Genomic DNA, 23,330 nt, shown 5'->3' on the forward strand with positions numbered 1-23,330 from the left:
AAAGCGATGCTCGGCCCAAGGCTGTGTGCTGCAGTGTAGAGGACAACGTTAAAGTGTTTAGTCTACTCACTGCACTGGTGGTGCCATCTGTGTCTGTTAGCCTCTGGTGCAGGTCAAACCAGACCGTCTGCAAGGAGAAGCACAACAACAGCAGCAGCAACATGTCAATCTACAAGACCAACGACAGCAACTACTACTACTACTACAACTTGAAGCACACATTAGCAGCTCACAATGAGGATTTTCTGGACATGCTGCAGAGACAGGCACAGAAGGAGGACATGTATTTTACAGATTAAGATAGGGAACGAGGAGGAATTGGAGAGAATCACTGAGAGAAGCAGACATGAAAGATGTAAACATGGAAGACAGAAATCCCCAATCCTGTTGAACATCACGGGGAAGAAGATAGACGTGAAAGCATTTAGGGGAGTTGTTGTTTCTTCTTTTAAAAAGTTACTAACCTTCTAGTTCCTTAGTTACAAAGTCTTGCACGGTTCTTTTTCTTTTTTTTACATTTTACACATAAGGAAACAAAAGACGATCTCTCACTTCTAGCTCTCTGACACTAGACAGTCTCTAAAAAAAGCCTGAAAGCAGAGTTTAGTTTCTGACCAAACACTTTTAGGGACGTCCTGTGGCTTCCTGTGCCAGAGACTACTGAGCCTGAAATAGGACAAAAAAGGGTTACCAGTCAAAAAGTCAACACACCCTGAGCAGTTGAATATTCAAGAAGAAGAAATGCAAACAAAGAGCAGAATGTGTTTTACAGTGTAGCGCTAGCAAGAACTGGTAATAATCCCCTAGGCCCTCAGCTATCTTTTAAAATTTCCACCTGAACGACATCCCCAACTGGAGCGACTATAAAGCCAAAATGAACATCCTTGAGCTCTATGGATGAGAGATACTTGGGAGAGCCTCAGTTCACACCAGCAAGCCAAAATATCTGTACAACTCGGGCAAAAAATAGTTTTTCGTTTAAATTTCTACCCAATCACGACTGTGAATCAGAAAATACATAACCTCGTAGCAATGAGCCAGTAAACTTTTTCTCATCCTGTGCATTTTACAAAGGCCAAAAAACAATCAGACCATACTTTAGATAATGGGCATTGCTCTTACGAGACAGCCATGCTTCAGGGGACGGGTTTAGCAAAAGGTCAATTAAGTGAAAGGCACGATTAAATTAAGTTCAAATATATCCTTCAGGCAAGACAGGAGCAAAGCCAGGTGGCACAATAGTATAGTGACTGTGTACAACGATGGCACAACATTGATTTTCAGTTTTCCCCTCCACTTTCACTGCCTGTGAGCAAGCGTTATATAAACCCGCTCTAATAAATCACAGTAAGCGCTGCAGGTGTCTGTCACCAAGGTGACTGATGACTAGCACTGTTTGAATAGTGTCTGTGGAGCTCCGAGGGCAACTGAGACTTTTACCAAACTCAGCAGGATCACGGCGTCCGGCACAGTGGGCAGGTGACACGCAGACACTCACACATACCAAATCCTAGGATGAATGATTTAAACCTAATGTGACACAGTATGGTCACAGCTGGACTGAAATGAAAGGTGCCGTGTGTTGTTGGCTGTTCAGTACATAAAAGACTCACTGCCTGCTATTTTCCTTACTGCACATGCTACACTGAAAGACATTTTTGTGAAACAGCTTTGTTTACCCGTTGCTGTTTTCTTAAAAGTGCTTTACAAAGCAGCAGTACTAATGGAATGCATTCCATTAAACCTGCATTAACATTTGTTTTCAGCAATGCAAGCTCACTAACAAGCTCTTCTCACAATGCTAATGTGTTACTGCCTCACAAAAACGATATAGCTAACATGTTAGCATTCACTTGAGTTGTGAGTCTGCCTGCTTAGCAAATTAAGGTCGAATATTCAGCCCTCTGTTTATCCTCACTAATGTTCTGTTTGAACTGCACTACATTTTGTCAGATAAGATTAGTTTAGGCATTTACAAATCAAATCAGCTGCTTTCTTTTACACCCTGCATCACTTGGAAAATGTTTCCAGTAAAAAACTGCCAAAACATGATCTAAAAAAGGTTTAAATAATATTAACTTTTTTATGTTCTTAAGAAAGATATGAAAGATTCTCAATCAGCCAGGTAGGGAAATCCCAGGAAGTTTCGTCACTCATCCATCAGGTTTAGGTGACTGGAGGTTTCCTTAAAATTTGCATAGAGAGCAAAATTAGCACCACTGACCAACTGACCAGCTCTGTTTCGTGATCATTAGTATGCAAACTGTTATGACCATTGATCAGTGGCCATGAGAATCATTCATAGAGAGTTGGGGAATGGCAGCAACCACAGCATTGTAAGATGGCGAAAGATATGAAACCTGCAGTTAGCTGAGACTGAAGAAGTCATCTTTGAGGAGTGAAGAAAAGTTTCTCCAACTGATTCCATCAGCTCAGTTGTCTGCTTGGGCTTCTATTGGTCATTTGCATGCCGTTGCTTCTATCAGGGAAACAGGAGAGGGTAAATTCTGACATACTTTCTTATTGGCGAAGTCTTGCAGTAATGCATCTGAGATAGTTCAATAATAGATTCATATTTTGTAATATATCTATATTTTTGCTAAAGCACTTTCTGGATGGATGCAAAATGCATTTTGTTGCCTTGTACTTGTGACATGTGCAATGATAATAAAGTTAAATTCCATTCTATTCTATTCTAAATCTTGTCCCAGATGAACACCGATAAGCCTTCACTCATGCATGTGATCCTTTGTTGCTACAAAACTACTGATCTTCAAGTTGGATAGGAAAAACACAAAAGTACAAATTTTAAGCTAAATGCATTTCCCCAAAATATACTTAAGATAAGATATAATTACCTTTATGTTTTAGTACGCAGGGGAAATCAAGATTCAGAGTATATATTTGATTGTAATTGAAACAAAGTTGTTTTAGTGGAAATATTGTAAACAGATTCACTGTCTTAATTAGCAAAATGTTTGCAGCACTGGTTACCTTTTACATGTCTTGCAGTTAATGAGCAATGTCAACTGACATCTAGAGTCACGTTTGTGTTAAGTCAGGGTATGATTTCCATTCTTTTCTTTGCCCATATTGCACACAGTCAAAGAAAATTTGGTTATCTGTGGTATATATATGTTCACATATATATGGTATATATGTGGACAACCACACCTTTTAGTCTTTCAATTCAGGTGATTTCAGTCCTGTTGTTACAGGTGTAAATAAATCAAGCACCTAGCTATGCAGTTTGACTTTACAAACATTTATGAAAAATTGAGTTGTCGTAAAAAGGTCGCTGAATTTGAGTGTGGTATTGTATTAGGATGAAGAAATTTCATCCTTCCCATATATTCCACGGTCAACTGCAAGTTGTACTAATGCATTTCGGAACGCCAACAACTCAAGTAAAATTCCAGAGTGGGATCACAGAGTGCATAGGAGCTTCATGGCATTGGTGTCCTTGTCTGTGCAGCTCCTGCAGGTGTAAGCCGTAATTGGTCCAGTACTTTTATCCACATAGTGTATATGTCTGCATCTCAACATGCAAACTGAATGCGATGTGTCCCAAATGTGGAAAATTTTGAAGATGTTAAAAATTTTGAAGATGTTGCAGATTATAAGACAGAACTGTAATAGTTTACTATTTTTTCACATTCAACTTGACAGTAATTTTAAAAAATAGTTAAAAAGTGAGCATAAGCATTGCCAGTTATGTGGCTATAATCAAGTTATCAAACACAACATCACATACTTTTGCTGATAAAAGGAGAGATTGCATATGAGCCTCTACAATGAAAGCTCATTATCCTAAGAGGGATGTTTTCAAGGGAAGCAAAATTTCCTGGTCTGTGGTGCACGGAGACTAATAAATGATGATATTTTGTAAGTAAGGAAAAAGGATGACAGTAGGAGAATGTGAAACTAAGACTGAGCAACAGAGGCTCCATGATTTTGCCACTTTAAGGAGGGTTTGTAGGTAACAGGATTTCCTGTGATATCCAGGCAAAGGGGCCAAAGTAAGACACTATTTTCATCTCACCATGTACAGCATCACTCAGTGTGTAGCTGGCTTATTATTCATTGAGTAAACAATTCATGATTCACTCCGACGCAGTGTGATAATATCTTCTCCTTCCAGACACCTGCACAGTCTTAATACTAAAACTTGTGCAGGTAATACTCAACAAAACAGAGAGGCAAAGACACATTTAAGACACCTCCACAAAGCTTTTGTTTTGATCCAGTATGATTTCTGCAGTATTCTGTACAGCCCTCTGTAAATTTAATCCAGCAGAAAATGCCTATTCATGTGCTTTTCTATAGCTCTCATTATTCTGAAAGCTCATTTTCCAACAGAAAAGTTTGGTGACCTATTTTCTTTTTCACGTGCAGCGGATTTTTGCTGTTCCCTGTTGTTGGTCCAAGTGTAATTATACGAGTAATTTGTCTTCTTTTCTATTCTGAAATCAAAATTTTATCAAGGTGGAAAATTGATTTCAGCAAAACCTCCAAAATAAAAGGCATCACACTGAATTGAAAACAGATACGCAAATTATTTTAGATTTCTAAGTAAATGAAATTTACGCAGTACTAGTATTGCTTGGAAACTTCTAGTTACTTCTAGTTACCCCAATTTGTGATCATTTCAGATCTCATTTGTCATCCTAATCATGCGACATCCAACACCAGTGAAGAAAGGATAAAGAAAAGAGAGAGAAGAGCAAAGATGTACCAAAAACACTGAACAAAGACAGCGGTGCCACATCTGCTGTCTGGAAGTCTTTGGCTGTTATCTTCTAGCATTAATGTGGCATTATGTCCACCTGTTAAGTAGAGACTCTGAGGCCTTGTCCCAGTGTTTAAGTTTTGTTCACAGAGCCTTCAGTCGATTATTTATTATTTTTCGTGTGTGGTTTTATTTAATTTATGTTTTATTTCTTTTGCATGGTGACACTAAAGTGTTTTATATTTGATAGTAAAACTGACCACTATGAATATAATGCATAAAAATAATGCAACATACCATTAAACCGCCTGAATCTTATAAAATTCCATGTTATACTGTCCAGCACACCATGTACAGATTGTGCAGAGACAAACATAAAAGTCAGATGTGTGGCTTTACAGAGGTTTATATTTCTTGACCTGAAGCAAAACACTTCAGGTTTTCTTATCACAGACAGTTTTCCTATCAGAGAGCCTCAGAGAAGGATCAAGGCAGAAGCTTTTACCCCTTCTTGAGCCTGAGCTACATGTCAGTAGACTGCAGCTTTATAATTCCTGTGCATTTCTGAGTAGAATGGTCTTTAGATTTAATTCTCAATAAGAAAGTGAATTAGTCTATCTTTTTAAAAACGTTGACTATATCATTAAAGACCTGGCCAGTGACTCTGTAACCATCCACTTTATCTGCTGTGACGTAGAAATGGTGGTGTGCTGCCACATGAAGCACCATTTTTGATAGCTGCACACACAACAAGACAACAATATGTAATCCTATATAACATGAAGACAACAAGCACTTAAATTTAAACCTACTTTTCAGTTTACACATGCCTTGTTCCCCCTGGTAACTTGTTTTAATAGAGAAAGAGCTGATAAATGAATGCTCTGTCACTCTCCTTTCTACCTCTCTTTTCAGAAATTTTAAGCTTCAATTCAACGTTCCCTCAAGTAAAAGTAAAATGCATGAATTATTCCTGACTTTATTGCCATCTAAAGGGGTAAAAAAGAAACTTGTCTGTTTGTAGTAGTCGACATTGGAAAGATTTTCTTTGTGCCACAGACTTCTGGAAAGTAGACTAATTGAGTCTCTGGAGGATTTATGGTTGCAGGTGATTATTGAACAGTTCTTTGGTAAGAAACATTTCAGCCATTGCTGCCAAAACTGAGTAAATAGTTGGACGTATATTAAATTAGAGTAAGAGGTTAAAGGCTTCAGGTTGTTTCTAAAGCGGTATTATGAGTGATGATGTAACTCTGCTCACACGAGCATTTTGTTTCCTTCTTCCAATCCTTTTTTCCTAATGTGATTCCCCTCTATCCTTCCTCATCTTGCTACTCCTCCTCCCCCACAGCGGTGCATAGTCTTTAGGTATTCTTTAGCTCTTTCTGCTGTAGTCGCTCACTCTCCTAAAGACAGCTGAGTCTGCTGGGGCTCCATTAGCTGCAACATGTTCAGTACTGAATAAGATGCAGGCAATGCAGAGGAACGGAGGGACAAAGACAGCGAGGGGGGGGGGGGGGGGGAGCGAAGGCAAATGAAAGATGCAAGAATGACAGAAGGGAGGAAGGAAGATGATGAAGAGGCATCTTTGACTAGAGAGTTGCCACACTTTAGAAGAAGTGAAGAAAAAATATGCACTGTGATAGTTTCTTACTTTCTTCAATTTCTTTCACTTGATGTAAATCAGCTACTCACTCCCCACTCCCACCTGCTTATTAGCCCCCACTGACTATCATTCCCCCCCCCCCCCTCCTGCAACACTTTCCTCTCTTTTGTCCTCCGCCGACCTTCAGCGTGCTGCTCTGGTGTACGCAATTTGGCCAATGTGACATATCAAACTAACAAATCCTCCATATGCTGACAAGCTTGGTCAGAGAAAAAGTTATAATGAGGACAGAGATCACTGACTTTCAGTCGTTTGTGTCTGATAGAAGAGCTCTAGTGTCGAAAGGATGACTGGTGCTTTAAAAGAACTGACAGCAGTGCAGCTCAATTCTCACAGTCTGTTCATCTGTTTTAAGGTTGAACTCAGTTCTTATCAGAGGTTGTGTTATTCACTCTGTAAAGAAGGCCTTAAAACAAAGTATTTCCTGTATGTACAGTTTGATTCTTTATTTCACTGAAATTAGATCAGAACTTTCTAAACATTCACAATCAGAAAACCGTACTAATCACAGAGGAAAGTATGTGGCCAAAGTTGCTCCCAGAGTTACAAAATCGAACAAAAATCTAACAAATAGCTCTAGTTATAAATATCCCAGTGTATTACACAAATTAAATATATATGGTTGACAATTCAATCTATATTGATGAATATTCATATGAAAAAAAATCCACCTGGCCTTGTTTAAAGATCAGATAAATAAAATCAGAGGTACTGATGCGATAAAGCTGAGGATGAATGTCTGTATTAATCACTTTGTGGGTTAGTGATAAAGTCTGAGAGAAAGAGGTAAAACTTACTTTCCTAAAGTAAAGCTTTGAATATTAGGCTTTAGGGAAGCTGATGCTGGATTTGCATTGCCAGCAAAACCCCAAGAAAGACCATAAAGATCCGTATATAGACTTAAAGTGGCTCTAAACCCATAGGAGAGGTTATGAGATGATAAACTGAACTCTTATAGAATGTTTACAATTATTTAAATCATACAGGTTTCATGTCAGAAATATGTAACAATTGGCTAATTTACATTAAAGCTTCAAAAATCCAAGATAAGCCACTGGAAGCTAAAACAAAAGGTTGGGTGCTTTTTAAGGAGGTGATGTAGTTTAAACTTTGTAAACTGAAAGAACTGAATTGAAATAACAATAGAGCACCAAAGGGAGGAGGAGAATCCCAATGGAAGATGCAGACAGCGATGCATTTTTTACTGAGCAGTGCAGGCAGCTGAGGTCTGGTTTAGTGGATGTGTGTGAAGTGTGCCAGGTTCACAGATATGTGCTCACATTACTGCACACACTGCTTTTATTTTATAGCTTCAGATCTATGAAATACCATAAAATGCAGAAATTAACATGCCAGATGTAATAACCATCCATCCATTTTCTTCATCTCAGCCGAAGTTGGGTTGGATTGGCAGCAGGCTAAACAGGGTATTCCTGACATACTTCTCCCCAGCAACATTTTCCACTTACTCTGGGGGTAACCTGAGGCATTCCCTGTCCAGATAAGATATACTATTTCTCTAGTGGATTCTGGGTCTACCCTAGGGTCTCCCCCCAGTTGGGCATGCCCAGAAAACCTCAGAAAGGAGATTCCCAGGAGGAATCCTGATCAGATGCCTACTCTATCCGATTAAAGCAGTAGCTCTACTCTGAGCTCCCTCTGAATGTCCAAACTCCTCACCTTATCTCTGAGGCTGAGCCAAGCCACCCATTAGAGAAAAGTCACTTCAGCTGCTTGCACTCACATCATTGGGGATTTCTTTCTTAGTTATTAAAACATATTAATGTGGGTGTGTCTGTGTTCCTCACCTTATTCTCCAGTCGTCCGATGAGTTCAGCTAGACGGTTGATCTGCGCCTCCAGACCTTCTTTCCTCACCTCCACTGCACCTGCAGCACACAGATGTACAGATTCAGAATCTAAAGACACTGAATTAAGTAATAATATATCAAAAATATTTGCATCATTTTCTTTGCGGTTTGCGATCAGATATGGTGCATCTAGTAACATTCATTCAAATGCATCTTATGCGTAATGAAATCAGTGCACTGTCGGCCTATTTCTTTTATAGCTACAGTATCACACCATATCAGTTACATATGGTGTGAACTCATTTACAGTATGCTCAGTAATGTAATAGTGTTTTAGAGCAGAGGAGGTGTCAGGGATATATCGTACTGTGATTTCTGATCTTCTTGTACAGAAAAAGTCTCGGGGCCTTTGCTGATATTTTTCACAATTATTTCAGATCATTAAAGAAATTTTAATATTGGACATAAAACAGCTATCCAAACCTATGTGGCTCTGTGTGAAAAAAGCAATTGCCCCCTAAGCTAATAACTGGTTGTGCAACTATTGGCAACAGGAACTGCAATCAAGATAACTGGTAATGAATCTTTCACATTGCTCTGGGGTAATTGTTTTAATTCAGCAACATTTGAGGGTTTCTGAGCACGAACAACCCTTTTTAAGGTCATGCCATAGCATCCTAATGTGATCTGAGTCTGGATGTTGATTAGGCCACTTCAAAATCTTAAATTATTATTATTTTTTAGCTGTTCAGACGTGACTTGCTTGTTTGTTTCTCATCACTGACCTTCTGCATAACTCAAGTGTGCTTGATAGTGATGTGCGGATCGATCCTGAAATATCGATTCCTCCGATACCAATCATTGATGTTCTAGAATCGATTCTCACATAAAAATATCGATATTTTAGTAATTTAGAGTAAATTTGTAGTTTGTTATTAACAGGAACACAGTGGAAAGAAACTATAACATTCGGATTGTCTACATTCAAAGGAACTATTTCCTCTGTGCGCACTCACAACAATGGCTGAGCGTAATCGGAGTCATGTGCGGTCTGATTTTACCTACACAAACAGCTGAGACGTGGTTTGCGATACGTGTGGCAAAAAAGTGCTCCAAGAGTGAGGTGTTGTGGCCATACTAGGGCTGTTGGGGGGGGGAATACATTTTACAGGGTTTTTTTATTGGATAAAATACGTTAAATGTCACCGTTATTATTGGCCGGCCCGGAAACAGCAGGGGTGTCCAAATTCAGAGGCTGGTTCCACCTGAGGACCCGGCCTTCGCGGTCTAAAGAAAGCCGGGTAGTACGTCACGAGTTCCCTCGGTGGAGTGAAACTCTGCTGTCTGCTCCTTGCTATCTAAAATATAACCGGGCACTGATGTAAAACTCTTCTGTTTAATCATTTTCTGTTTGACGTTTATTCAGCTGTGTGAAAACCCCGGAGTAACCCTCCGGAGGGATTAATAAAGTTACCTTTAATTTAATCTAATCGAATAACTTTAATCTCAGCCAAACCGATTTACTTACGAACAAATAAAACACTGAAAAAGCCAAACAATAACATTTTTAAGTTATCAAAGTGACTTATATATCATGTTTAACCCGAATAGTGAAAGACCGCAGGGGTTTGAAGACGATGTGTCAGTCGGCTCAGATATTTGAAGTTTACACAGCTACATTCTTACCTGAAAATATATTAAAAGTTTTTTTGCAACCCAGAAAGAGAAATAAGAGCAATATTAAAACTAAGTAGCTGCCACCATTGTTGGAAACTGGAATTGGCTGGGCCGCGCTATGAATTCTGCGAAATGGTTTTTCAATTTTATTGTCTGGGTGGAAAATCGGGAGAAATTCAGGAGACTGGTGGCTCCGGGAGATTTTCGGGAGAAATTCGGGAAAAATTGGGAGGGTTGGCATGTATGGTTGTGGCAACATCACTAACCTTGTCAAACACCTCAGAGTAAATCATATCACAGAATATGACGAGCGTATGTTGAGACGAACTGAAGAGGAGGACAGGGACAGGTGCTGCTAGTGCGAGACAGACGTCTCTCACGGAGTCCTTTAGTGCTGCAGCCAGGCAACATGCTCAAATAGCACACAACTTCAGTTTTTTTTATTTCTATGTGATGAACTCTGCATTATTAAGTGATAAGAACAAGTAATCTGATGTCCTGTAATCATTATGATGCTATAATTTGAGATACAATAAACAAAATAAGGTTTTGTACAAAGTATCGGTATCGGATCAGTATCGTTGATACCACCCTGAATATTACTTGGTATCGGATCGGAAAGAAAATCAGTGGTATTGCACATCACTAGTGCTTGAGCAAAAACTATTTTACTTGAAGATCATCGAGATTTTTTTTGGCAACGAGCCTTTGTGTTCTTTCGGTCAATGGTGAGTTTCACAAATACTGGGTCTGCAACCCAGTATTTGTGTTTCAGGTCCTGGATTAATATTCTTTGATTTAGTGTTATCGTGTTCCCCCTAGTCGTCTCCACGGGTTATACGCTTCGTTTCTAGTCTTTAGATTTCTGTCACGGTGCCTTCCCTGTGTTCTACATTTAGTTACTCTTGTCTCAATGGTTCATGGTCTCTCTGTTCCCCTAGTCAGTCATGTCTCCATGTCACAGTGTCAAGTCTGTGTCTTTGTGACGGTCTCATGTTTCCTGTTTTATTTTGATAGTTCCTTTTCCCGTGTTCAGTGTATTCAGTTTTGCTTCCTCTTTGTCTCATTATGTTTGATTAGTCCCAGCTGTGTTTCTCTCCTGTTTCCCATTCTCTTGTTACTCCCTTGTATATTGAGGCCTGTGTTTTCTTCTGTCTGTTGTTGTGTCATGCACCCTCTCTATGTGTGTTTCCTTCATGATCCCGGTATTTCCTAGTTCTCTGTTCACAGTTTAGTTCCCCATTTTCTTAGTTTCTTAGGTTTTTGGTTTGAGTTTCATGTTTCATGTTTCTAGTTTCTTGTTTTTGGTTTTGTTTTCTGTATTAGTGTAAGAGTTTTTTCCAGCAATAAAGCTGCCGTTTTGAGTTTACTTCCCGTGTACGAGTCCTGCATTTGGGTCCTACATCCTGCCTGCAACACAGCAAACCATGACAGTGTTGTTTTTTGAGCTCATTTGGCTTTAAGTGATTTTTGACTCAATCAGTCTGGCAGCAATCAGACCTGGGAGTGGCTAATAATAATAACTGGACTCAGCTTTCCAGAAAACTTGATTCATCAAAGTTAATGTATAATTAAACAATTACTTTTTTCACACAGATCCAAGCAGGTTTGAATTGCTTTCCCCCTCATTTAAAAACAGCATTTCATATTTACTCGGATTATCTTTGTCCAATGTTAAAATTTGTTTAATGATCTTAAACATTTGAATCTACCAAATATGTAAAAAACTAAGGAATCAGGAAGGGGGCAAAAACTTTTTCATGACACTGTGCGTATGTCAAACAGTAGTAAGTACAAAAAAGAAAAAAGCCCAGCTTCACAGAGCAAGTACTGTACAGTACACAGAATCATACTACCCTATGCTACACCGTGTGCTCTTCCTTTCACATCTCTCACTTTTCACTATCACTGTGAATGAATATTTCATATAATCTGAGAGTTTCAAAAAGGCTGATAAATAAGCAATTATATCTGTTTATCGGAAGGAACTTGGCCTGTTCAAAGACAGTAAAGAAATGGGAAGCTGGCTCCTTTGAGGGGCTCTGTTTAATTGGCTCTTATTCCAGTGTGACTTTAAGATGCCCAGCCACACAAGGTTCCACCAAATTAGCTTTGGCTTTAAGATAATATTTCTCTTTGTGTGCAAAATATTCACTCCTCAGCAAGAAAGCCCGACACTGGGGTAGAAGAGCATATCCATCATTTGTTTTGATACTTGCTCATTATCAGTGACTGCAGTATTTTTTAATGACACCATACCTAACCCTTTGTGCATTAGTTTCAATTAATGCACAAAACTTAAGTCATTTACCAAATCAAATATGAATACAAAATATTATATTTTATTAAAGGGTTCCAAAGCAACCCACTGGGTGATGCCATACTTCAATGCATCCATCTTTATATGAAACAGTAAAGACCTGTTAATCTGGGTGTCAGATCAGAAGATTTTACTATTACTTTATTAAGTTTTATAAGAATTTGAAAAAAAATTCTTCCTGTCATTCTTTAACTCTTCATGCCATAATTTTGTTAAACCTCTTGAATAAAAGCTGAAAGTCTGCACAAAAGTTGTATACGTGTCCAAATACTTATGCACCTTACTGTATATTTGTTGTTTTCCACATTATTTGCATTGTGTCTTTTACATGCATGAATTTTTATGTCCCTATCTCTGTTTGAGTTCCAGCATGTAATTTCTTCCTCTGTGCTATAAAACAACCCAGCATGTCCTATCACTTCTGACCCAGTGGAGCATGCATGATAGTCACAGTGTTGAGCTTTTCCTCTTCGCTGTGATGTGCTTATGTGTGTATGGCAATTATGTATCCCAGAGCCATTGCTTATGTTTGCAGTGTTGTAAGGTTAAAATGGTTAACATAAGATCTTTTATAGTTAAATGTGCAGAGAGCAACTGGACTATTCCTTTTTTTTCTCAGTATCTCCATTGAGGATGACTGCTTATTTATGTGTATTCATATGATCTGAAATCAGAGAACGAATGCTGGGGGAAAAAATTGTTTCCTTCTCATTTAACCCACTTTTGCCAAATACACCACCTCCCTCAGTTCATTCCTACTCTTAACCACTATCTTCTTCCTTCCCTGATTCCTCCTACTCCTCCCCCTCACTGCTGGCCTCTTTCATCCCCTGATGGCCCCCTCACTGCTAATTGGAGAGCGAGCTGTCCACTCTTCATTAAAAGATTTAACAGCCAGTCAATTAGGAGCTACCTCCCTCCACCCTAAACACACACACACACACACACACACACACACACACACCAACTAAACCATAGTCTGTAGCCATGGAGACAGTTGGAGATAAAAGCCCAGTGGTCATTTTGATGGACTTAGAAAATAAGTGGCCAGCTCAATTATAGATGTGTGTGAGGAATTACAACCTTCAAATTTTGGAACAGGGTGGGGTGAGGTGGGGGGTCTCTATTGACTTTCTACTCAATTAAACCGGATTTGAGTTAGTCCACATTCGCCCAATTTAACTTTCTATTCTGTGCCACAGCGAGTGTGAAGAGAGAGTGCATATGAATCACAGAAAATTGCCATTATGTCTGAGTAGATGAACTTAAAATGTTTTTGTGTGTGTGTGTGTGTGTGTGTGTGTGTGTGTGTGTGTGTGTGTGTGTGTGTGTGTGTGTGTGTGTGTGTGTGTGCATCATTCTAAAGAAATCCACCTGTGAACATCCATGGTTTAGACATCGTGGTCATGGACATGTACAAACTCCTGAGTGTTCAGCTGGTCAGATAAAACTCAAGCTCTGTACAGAAAAGAGCCAAAGTCAGCACCATCTCCTGGGCTGGCTGATGGAGGCTCTTTAGTGGTGTGCAGGACATTAGTGAGGGCCTTTTATAACATGGTGATGGCTTCTGCAATCTTTTATGCATTTGCCTACCGGGGAGGTGACAGCATGAAGAGGGACAGGTAACAGCTTAATAGACTGGTTAAGAGGGCCAGTTCTGTCCTGGTCAGTGCTCTAGGCCTCATAGAGGGGGTGGGTGAGAAGAGCATGTTAGCCAAGCGAATGTCCATGATGGGCAACACCCGCCCTCCCCTGCATGAGACTGTGGAAACCATGAGCACTCTAATTCACTTTTTCTTCCTGACCCTGGTGCTACTGTAGCACCTGCATTTCCCCAGTGTGGGATTAATAAAGTCTATATCTATTTCTTGTGACTTCTTTTCTTTACAAGAAGCCATAGAAAGCACCCTATACTCATCTTTCATCTTTCACAAGTTCCTATTGTGTTCTATAAGGAACACAGGTAAACTCAACAACTCATGTTGTTGCATGTTGACTGTGTAAGCTTGTGTAGTTCCATAGTCACAGATGAATTCTGAATGCACTGCTTTGCCTAAAACAAATGAGAGATTCAAGTTTACTTAAAAGCAACAAAAAATATGAAAGAGCAACACAAAGACAGGCTGTAAACACAGTGGGGTCAAAGTAATCAGTTTCCATATGTGGGTCAGCTTTGTCATATTAAATAGTATTTTATTAAAATTACATAATACCTACTCCTTCATAGGGTGAGCTGTTAGGAATGCCACACAGAAAATGAGAAAACTGGACTGAATAAAGGCAAACTTTGTCCAAATGTGTCCAGTGTGCCAACATTTAGTATATCTACATAAAAAAAGAACTGAGGGCTCTTCTTCTGCCCTCCTCACACTGGCTCACTCGCCATCTTCCATCCACTCAAAGACCGTTTCCATCGTTATCAGTGCTGGACATATTTTCAAGTATGAATTCCATCTTCCCAGTGGTTTGGAACAATCGATATTTAATGCTTATCGTACCATAATAGTCAACAGTGCGTAATACTTCTACTACAATTACTGTGACAGTAAAAAACTAAGGAAATTATGGCATCAGATGCAATGAGTGTGAAAATTCATGTTCACACTATATTTTACAGGCATAAATTGCCAGCTAGTGTGTTTCATATTTCTAAAGACATCTATCATAGCAGAATGCAAAACATCCACCAATCACAGTTACATAATGTTTAGAGCAGCTGGATATGCACAAATAAAGGGAGTGCAGCTGCATATCTGATAGAAAAAAAACCCAGCATAAAATGAAACAGCCAAGTCCATTTAGATTAGCAAAAACACACGTAGTTATGAAAAATTGTGGTATCATTTTTTATATAGACAAAGAGAAAAAAGATACAGTAGCTTACCTGAAACTACATTATCAGTAAACGCAACTATACTACTTTGGCTACATGGAAATACTGCAACCACCGTCCACCATTCACTAATCTCTCTGTGTGGTTGAGCAAAAATATTGCAGTATTATTGAGAATTTACAGTAATTTTGTCTTTACAGAGTCTTAAATGATTTATAAAGTTAAACTGGTCCCTTTTTTTGTTGTGGGAAAGTTCACACTGCAGAAACATCATCCAAACGTAAAAACTGATTTTCCTGATAGGGAAAGCTCAAATGCAAAATCTCGCTGGAATCTAAACTCCCTGTAAGAGCTGCAGGGCATGATGAAGGGTCACTTAAGACTTGCAGCAAAATCTCTGTGCAAGGGCAGAATCTATGTTTTCCTCAAGCTAAGACACGCTCTTACAGTGAATAGCCGTATGTGATGCAGACACACAAAGACACACTTGATTCTGAGTGTGCCTGAAAAAGCACTGAACAATAAACTGCAGTTCATTTGCAATTAACTCTCTTCACTAAAGTGGCGGTGCACTTAGAGCAGAAAATGCACTGAAGCACTGCAGCAGCTACAACATAGCATGAGCTGCTTAACTTTAAGTTGGAGGATATATTTAGCTCCTCATTCTCCTCTCCGTCTTACTCCTTTTCTCAGTCTTTATTTTTTGTTCCATTAATCTCCCACTCACTGCTTTTTATTTCCTTTCTGCTTCCCCTGCCTGCCTGTCATTTAGCAATGACTCTCAGACCAGTTCTGTGGGATTGTGTCATTATAGAAGTGCTATTACGGCAATAAAAAGAGCCACAAAACAACTTTACTATGACTATGGGAAAACCACTGAGAACATAATTTCTCTAATTTTATTTACTGTTCAAAGGTTTTTTTCCCCCAACACTTGATAATAAACACCCTACGTATGGATACAGGAGAGAGGGAGATCATTGATACAGTGAAGTAACGACAATACAACTTTCAGGTCTGTTAACAAATGGCACCGGCTGTTTATATTTACAAGCTGCCGATTTTAACGCACTGAATGTCAGGGAAGAAGGAGAAGGAGAAGAAGGAATTATGGCCACTCTGGCACCCATATACAGGTGGAGGAGAAAGGAGTTGGGAGTCATTAATCAATCGCCTTGTCCTGACTGAAGACAAAGCACTGCTGACATCAAGGACCTAAGCTGTCAGTGCTGCTTTGCAGCCCACAGCACAGAAGAAAAGGTGGATGTGGGGGAGAAAAGTGAGAAAATAGGAAAAGCGATGGCGTGATGAGGTAGATGAAAGACTGAAAAGGAGTATGAAAGGTTGACTTTATACCTTTGCCTTGGTTTAGGAGTCAGGATCTATCCAACAAGTAAATATTAAAAGGGGACAGGGTATACTGATGTACAAGCATGTTCACATGCACTTGAACACTGACAAAATTTTAGTTTCCGAAAACATATTCGAGTTACAATATAATTATTAGAGATGGCACGATACCACTTTTTTATGTCTGATACCGATACCGATATCATAAATTTGGATATCTGCCGATACCGATATGAATCCGATATAGTGTTTTTTAATCAACAAAACTGTTTTTTTTAAATATCTTGCTGCATTTTGTATAAGTTCATACTTAAGTTTAAAACAACAACTACACTAAAGCTATTCTGTTATACCTGTATGCAAAAAAAAATATTTCATAGTTCAGCAATACTGATCAATCTAATAAACTTAAACCTACACCATCCTCCCTATTCTGGTATTTTAAAGAGTACTTAGCGTAAATATTAAGCAACCTAACTAATAGGGTTCCAACTCCCAGCAACAACAAAAATAAATAAATAAAAAATAGGGAACCACCCCTCACGCTCCACCTCATGATGCTTAATCGACGTAATCAACCTTAATTTGATGCAGTGTGAAAAAAAAATGCACAGAAATCAATTATTTTTCAAGAAATATTAAATAGATTCAACAGCTTTCTTCAACAAAATTGCAGACTGCACAGATGGTACCTTCCCAAAGGAAAAAGTACTATAGCTTACTAGGGTATATATATATATATATATATATATATATATATATATATATATATATATATATATATATATATATATATATATTAGACTTAATAGTCACTATATACAGTAATTGACTTCTATTCATTTTACATCAAATTAAAACTTTGGGTGTCAGATAATTATTTATTAAAAGCTAGACATTTTAAATGAGAATAAGAAAGAAAAGTATGTCTTTGTGCCCCCTTTTCCCAGTTAATGCCCTATCGGCCCCCCTGGCTAAACTTTGCTAGATCCGCCCCTGCACAGTTACCAGCCGTCAGCTACGTAGAAAAGGATCCTCAAGTAGAAAGTAATATTAAATAAATTCTAACAACAGCTTATCAAGCTTAAACGTGCTGCTGTTGTTCAGCCGCTGGTTTCCTCTTTCTGGTGCAAAGTGGGCCAAAAACAAACAAGAGAGATGGACTCGCGACAGAAAAGCCGATCAGCTGATCATTAAGCAGTTTCATGATTGAAGTAGCAGCAAGAAGAGGCAGTCGCTTGTTAAGCTTAACGCAGGAATGCTTTACAGAGATGGACTTACACACTTGCTTTACTTCTCTCGGGGATAACTTTGTCGGAGATGAAATGCCGGGTTGCTAGCGAAGCTCCAAACCACCGACAGGTCCCGCATGCCACAGCCGCTCTATCACGTGATGCATACTGCTCCGACGTGCTAACGTTCTGAGGCGAGTTACGGCGTGTTGCAAGTTTTGTGAGGTGCTTTCGTGATATTTAATGGATCGGATTACATTTTTTATTTTTCTCCGATATCCGATCCAGTAATTTAGGTCAGTATCGGACCGATACCGATACGTAATATCGGATCGGTCCATCTCTAATAATTATACACTTTATGTGTAGACCTCGATTCAAGTCAATTCATTTTTATTTATATAGCAACAAATCACAACAACAGTCGCCTCAAGGAGCTTTACACTGCAGGGTAAAGACCCTACAATAATAGAGAGCTCCCGCAATCAGATGATGAGCAAGAACTCTGGTGACAGTGGAAAGGAAAAACTCCCTTTTAACAGGAAGAAACCCCAGCAGAACCAAGCTCGCGGAGAGGTATCTGCCATAACTAAATAGGGACGATGGGAGGAAGAGACACGCTATTGAAGAGAGCCAGAGATTAATAATAACTAATGACTAAATGCAGAGTGGTGTTTAAACACATAGCGAGTGAAAAAAAAATGAATGAAGAAGAAAAACTCCCAAAGCTAGCTATTCCAGTGTAACTAAGGAAGGATTCAAGGTCACTTGACTCAGAGCTAAGGCAAGTTTTAAGCCTAATTTAAAGCAGAGAGGGTGTCTGTCTCCCAAATCCAAACTGGGAGCTGGTTTCATAACAGAGGGGCCTGCCTCCCATTCGACTGTACATCTGAAAACGTTTTGTGTTTTTCTTGAAGGCAAGTCAAGTTTGTATTGCTTTTCAAGTGCCTTCATCATTTCAAATGTTAATAATTAAAGGCAACATTTTGGATTTGTCTCATTAGCTCTCTTGGCCAGAGTTTATTCAATAAGGAAAGAAACTGAAAATTTTAAATTAGTCTGAGTGATTCATAATTATAAGTCACAGCGCTGTAAAATATATGGCTGGTGTAGACTCATAACTTAGCAATGGACAAAATGAATACGGCATACATAAATTTAATTTTAGAAAAAAAAATTTTTCAAAACCGACGATGACGTTGGCGTCGGGATTTGAGTTGTGAAAGCGTCTGTGCTGAATGTAGAAGCCACGTCCGAAGTTCACTCTGATGCCTCTGTCTTTCTAAATGGAGGGAAAATAACTGCGCGTGTATATGTAAGCATGTAAAAACTGCAGATAGTAAGATTAATAGCAACAGTATTTTGTCTATATCCACCATTGTAGAAATTTATCTCATATAAACAACGTGGTGCACAGTGTGACGTCAAAAAAGACTCACACCTTTGACGTTGCATGACTAAATGTCCGTTTTCCTCATCCACACGTAAAAGCGAACACTGAGTTTTTGAAAATCTCCACCCTGGCAGGAGTTTTTAAAAATCTAAGTAACCCTTCAGTAACCCAAAATGGCGTTTACATGTGGATGAAAGGCAGAAAAAGCAGCGTTTTCAAAAATACCTGTGTACGTGTGGACGTAGCCATAGTCACTTGCATGACAACATTTGATCAAAGCACTTTCAATTTGGGTGAAACACTCAGTTTTTAGCCTGACCAGTGACAAACAAATCCATCAGAGATAAAGTAAGAACAGACTTTCAGAAAAATACAGAAGGGTTCAACACATTTCACTACAAAAAAAAAGAGAAAAGCAAAAGATTAGAGAATGCCATAAAAATATCTCAAAAAAGGCAAACAGTGTCGTTTGGACAGATAAAACTAACCTGCAACAGAATTACACAGAGACAGAGTTTGGAGAAAGGTCACAATCTGATCCATACAACTTCACCTGTGAACACTGGGGGCACTGTTATGCACGGCATGCAGTGGTGCTGTGTCAGTGATTATTGATGATGTGACAGAAGATGGAAATAGCTCAAATTCAGCCACGCATGCAAAACTGAGTGAAAAGTGCCTCAGACTATAGGTGGAAACTAAGCCAAAACATACTGTGAAAATGAACAGGGACTTTTTCAAGGTCAGGAAGTGGAATATTCTGAAACAACCAAATCAGTCTCCTGCTTTCAACTCCATTGTGGATGTACTTCACCTAAAGAAGATAAAAGTAAAAAGTGGGCAGAAAGACCCAAAACAACATCTGAAGACAGATGCAGGTACGACCTTTACTGCCAGACCCTTCAGGCGATGTCTGACCAAGCATCAGGAGGTGGAAACGCACAGTCCCATGGAAACCCATGAAGTGACATTTAGGCTCCTGAAAATATAGGACTGTGTAACAAACACTTGTAACCAGCCATTCTGCTATTGAATAGCTGTTAATGGAGCTGCTGAAATACAAACTGATGATGCTCATAGTTGAACATGAGCACAAGTTTAATGTGCCTTTTTACACCACCAAGAAAATGAGCTATCATTTAGTTTGACGTTGAGCTCGTCGCCCACCATGTGTCTGACTGTTTGCTAGGTGCTGTTTTGGGGAGCAAGAGCAAGAGCTCCGCAGATGATGCCCAGAACGTGACCAGTTTGTACCAAGTCAGTATGATCTAGCACAGAAAACTTCATTTTTCTGTTAAATTTTCAGCACAAATATTTCCAGGCCTGTGACTGCATCATGCTGTTCAGTGGCCTTTTCTGTTCCCAACATATCCCAGGACACACTCCGACAGATGACAGCTGCTTGGATTCACAAAGTGGAAGAACTGAAAAACAGACAGTTCGTGCTGTCACCTTTGTGAAAGTCTCAAATTGATTTTTCTTCTATGAAGAACTTGAACTGAAAAACTTTTTTTTAAATTTCTTTTTACTGTCATCCGTGTAAAACTATCCAACTACTTTTTATGCACTTGGTTACCTTGGTAAAAACAAGAGAAACAGAAAAGCTGAAGCAACAATAATTACACTTTTTTTTGCAGATAGATGCAAAAAAAAAGTTGTGTTGAATGCAGTTTACATAACTAAGAATAATAACACTAAACAGTGCCAGTAAAGTGGACTGTATCCTCACTGAAGAAGTGTATCGTGTACAAAGAATGATACAAAAGCTAATCCTTAAAGACAAAAACTTTTTGGATAAAACTCTTCAGAGATTACTAAATGTTTTTTTTCTTCTATCAAATGAGCAAAAAAAGAAAAAGAAAAAATATATAATATGCACTTTGATGGGCTTTAAACGTTCACTGTGAGCAAGCAAAAAAGAAACAAAGCTGAGATGAAATTCAGCAGATTTTTGCTTTTGGTGCAGACTCTCTTCATGAACTAAGATGCTCCACCGATTTACCAAAGACGGTTTTTAATCACAAGTTGTTACTAATGACATTAGTAAGTTTTCTCTTTTACACAAAGGTACAGAGTCACATTAATGAGTAGTAAGTGCCTGTGCTTACCTTCCATTTAGTGTTAAAGTGGCTGCAATCTTTTTAATTTACAGCTTGTTTTGTAAGTTTTCGATTTTTTGGATAAAGTTTGTTTTCCTTGACTGAATCACTGTATTATACATACACATCATATGCAACATCCACCAGATGCTGCTTTATTATCCAGCATCCAGCAGCACACTGAATATGTCACTGTCAATGATCTGTGTCATCTCTTCCCCATAGTGTGTACAAAAATATCTGCACTTGCATCAGGGTTAATGACCAAATATTCAAGAGTGAGTTCTTAAGAAGAATTTATACAACTCAATAAAAATAACCCCTTTTTGTCCTGCACAGAATCTTAATCAACAGTTTACCAGCTTGAAGCTTAACAGCGATGGCGTGATTGCAGGGATATTTAAGAAACTCCTGAGCAAAGGAGAAAAAACCTCCAGGCGATTTCACATTTCATTTTAGTTGAACCTTTTAGCTTAACAGACACACTTTTTCTCACACAAAGAAAAATAGATATATTGCAGATGATTTAGCTACTAGTAAAGTTACATTTACAGTCCTTGGGCATCCACATAATAACACATCTAATACACTAACAACTAGCTTTCAACTAGCTTAGAGCTTGAAAATGTTGAAAATGGTATCACGTTTTTTATTTAATGCTACAATATGATGAAAAGGGCATCAGTTTAAAATGTATACCATGAAGTATGAGCAGGAAAAAAAAATATCACTATCAACGATGCTTTAACATTACCTACTGTACAATCTGAGACTCCAAACAACAACAGTAGTTGATATCCACTGCTACAGTGCAACACGTCTATTAACATTTCTGTGGGCCGGGAGTACCAACACGTTACCCTGACTAATGCAAAAAGTAGCTGTAACACTGTGTGTATCATGCATGAGGAAGAATTTCTTGAGCCACAAGGTAAACAAACTTTGGCAGAATGACAAAGCTGTGTCAACACAAATCAGCGCTCTGTCTCATAGTCTGACTGCAGCTCTCCATATCTTTATGTATGTCTGTGGCATCCCATTGAAACACACAGATTTACTGACACCAAGGTAGCCATTAGCAGCACTCTTCTCACCTAACTGCAGCAGAGGGGGTACTAAATCTCAAAAACCTGTCATGGCAACAAACTCATATAGGCTTAATTTTTGTTTTATGTTCAAGTCTGAGCCAAAATGGGCCATGCCACACAAAACTGGAGCACTGTTTATGACATCAGCCACATGCTGTGACAGTGAACATTTTTCATACTGTGTGACCAGTTAAGGAGACAAGTCAAGCTACTCCTAACAGCAGAGTCCCCCGTCACAGACTAATATTATATGATCGCCACGCAACATTTAGTTAAACCCCAGCAGATCATTCTCTCTTACACTGATAACAAAATAAATCAGTAATGGCTTTGACATCTTCACAATTGTCTGTCAGATTTAACCAAATTGAAGATATTAGAAACTAATTCAAATTTTCAAGTCAATAAATCAACAAAACATTTGAGCTGAGACAACACTCTCACTGCAACAGCTTCTTAAAGATGACGAACATCTGTAAACAACTGTAGAGGGTACTGTAATTTTACTGTATGTCATTAAAATGACATAAAGACCTTGAGGTAACAGTGTTGAACTTTGACTAACACTGATAATTTCTAAATATATCAAATAAACCATACACTGAATTATTTTTTATTTTGTAAACCCAGGTCATCTTGTACCCTTTTCAGCTTCACGTCCTCTTTGTTAATGCTCCTGCCTTTTCTGAAATATCCTTTCATCTTCACATACACCTCCCCTGTGGCTTTTCATATTTACCAAACTGTCTTTAATCTTTCATATTCTAGAGTTTTATTTTGCTTTGGGGTATTTCTTGTGCATGCCCTCCTGACAGTTTTTTTGATAGTATTAGAGATTGTTTGGATTTCATGTCTTTCTTTCGCCTGTCACTTGCTGCCATGTTTGCTTCATGGGCCGCATTCCTGCTCTGTACATTAAAACAGAGATTACTGACTTTTATCTTGTCATCTGTCAGATCCCCGCCTTTGAGTCAGCTTGAGCTCGTGTATAATATGGTTGTCTCCCTCCTTTGAGGGTTTCCTCTCACCTGAGCCTCCACTTATCAGTTTTTTCACTCTTCCCTGTGAATATTTGTGATGACACTGTTATGACTACTTTAATCAAATATATATGTTTATATAATCTGTATTTT

At 38.7% G+C, this 23,330-nt stretch overlaps 1 protein-coding gene across 2 annotated transcripts in view; it reads right to left on the reverse strand.

Moving 5' to 3' along the window:
• The window catches only part of necab2 (N-terminal EF-hand calcium binding protein 2), a 138,007-nt gene that overhangs the window by 43,621 nt on the left and 71,056 nt on the right, over nt 1-23,330 (reverse strand). The window contains exons 8-9 of one of the 2 annotated variants that reach the window (XM_086301706.1): nt 8,204-8,283; nt 71-127 (exon numbers count right to left, since the gene is read on the reverse strand). In XM_086301706.1, coding sequence (XP_086157832.1) covers nt 71-127; nt 8,204-8,283 — 137 coding nt within the window. The remainder of the gene's footprint in view (nt 1-70; nt 128-8,203; nt 8,284-23,330) is intronic. The other variant, XM_086301707.1, reaches the window with a different exon arrangement.

This window comes from Aulonocara sp. 'chitande type north' Nkhata Bay, linkage group LG7 (genome assembly GCF_057382095.1).
Source record: "Aulonocara sp. 'chitande type north' Nkhata Bay isolate Kocher_YH1m ecotype deep benthic linkage group LG7, A_spYH_male_GT1.1, whole genome shotgun sequence".
NCBI classification, from domain to species: domain Eukaryota; kingdom Metazoa; phylum Chordata; class Actinopteri; order Cichliformes; family Cichlidae; genus Aulonocara; species Aulonocara sp. 'chitande type north' Nkhata Bay.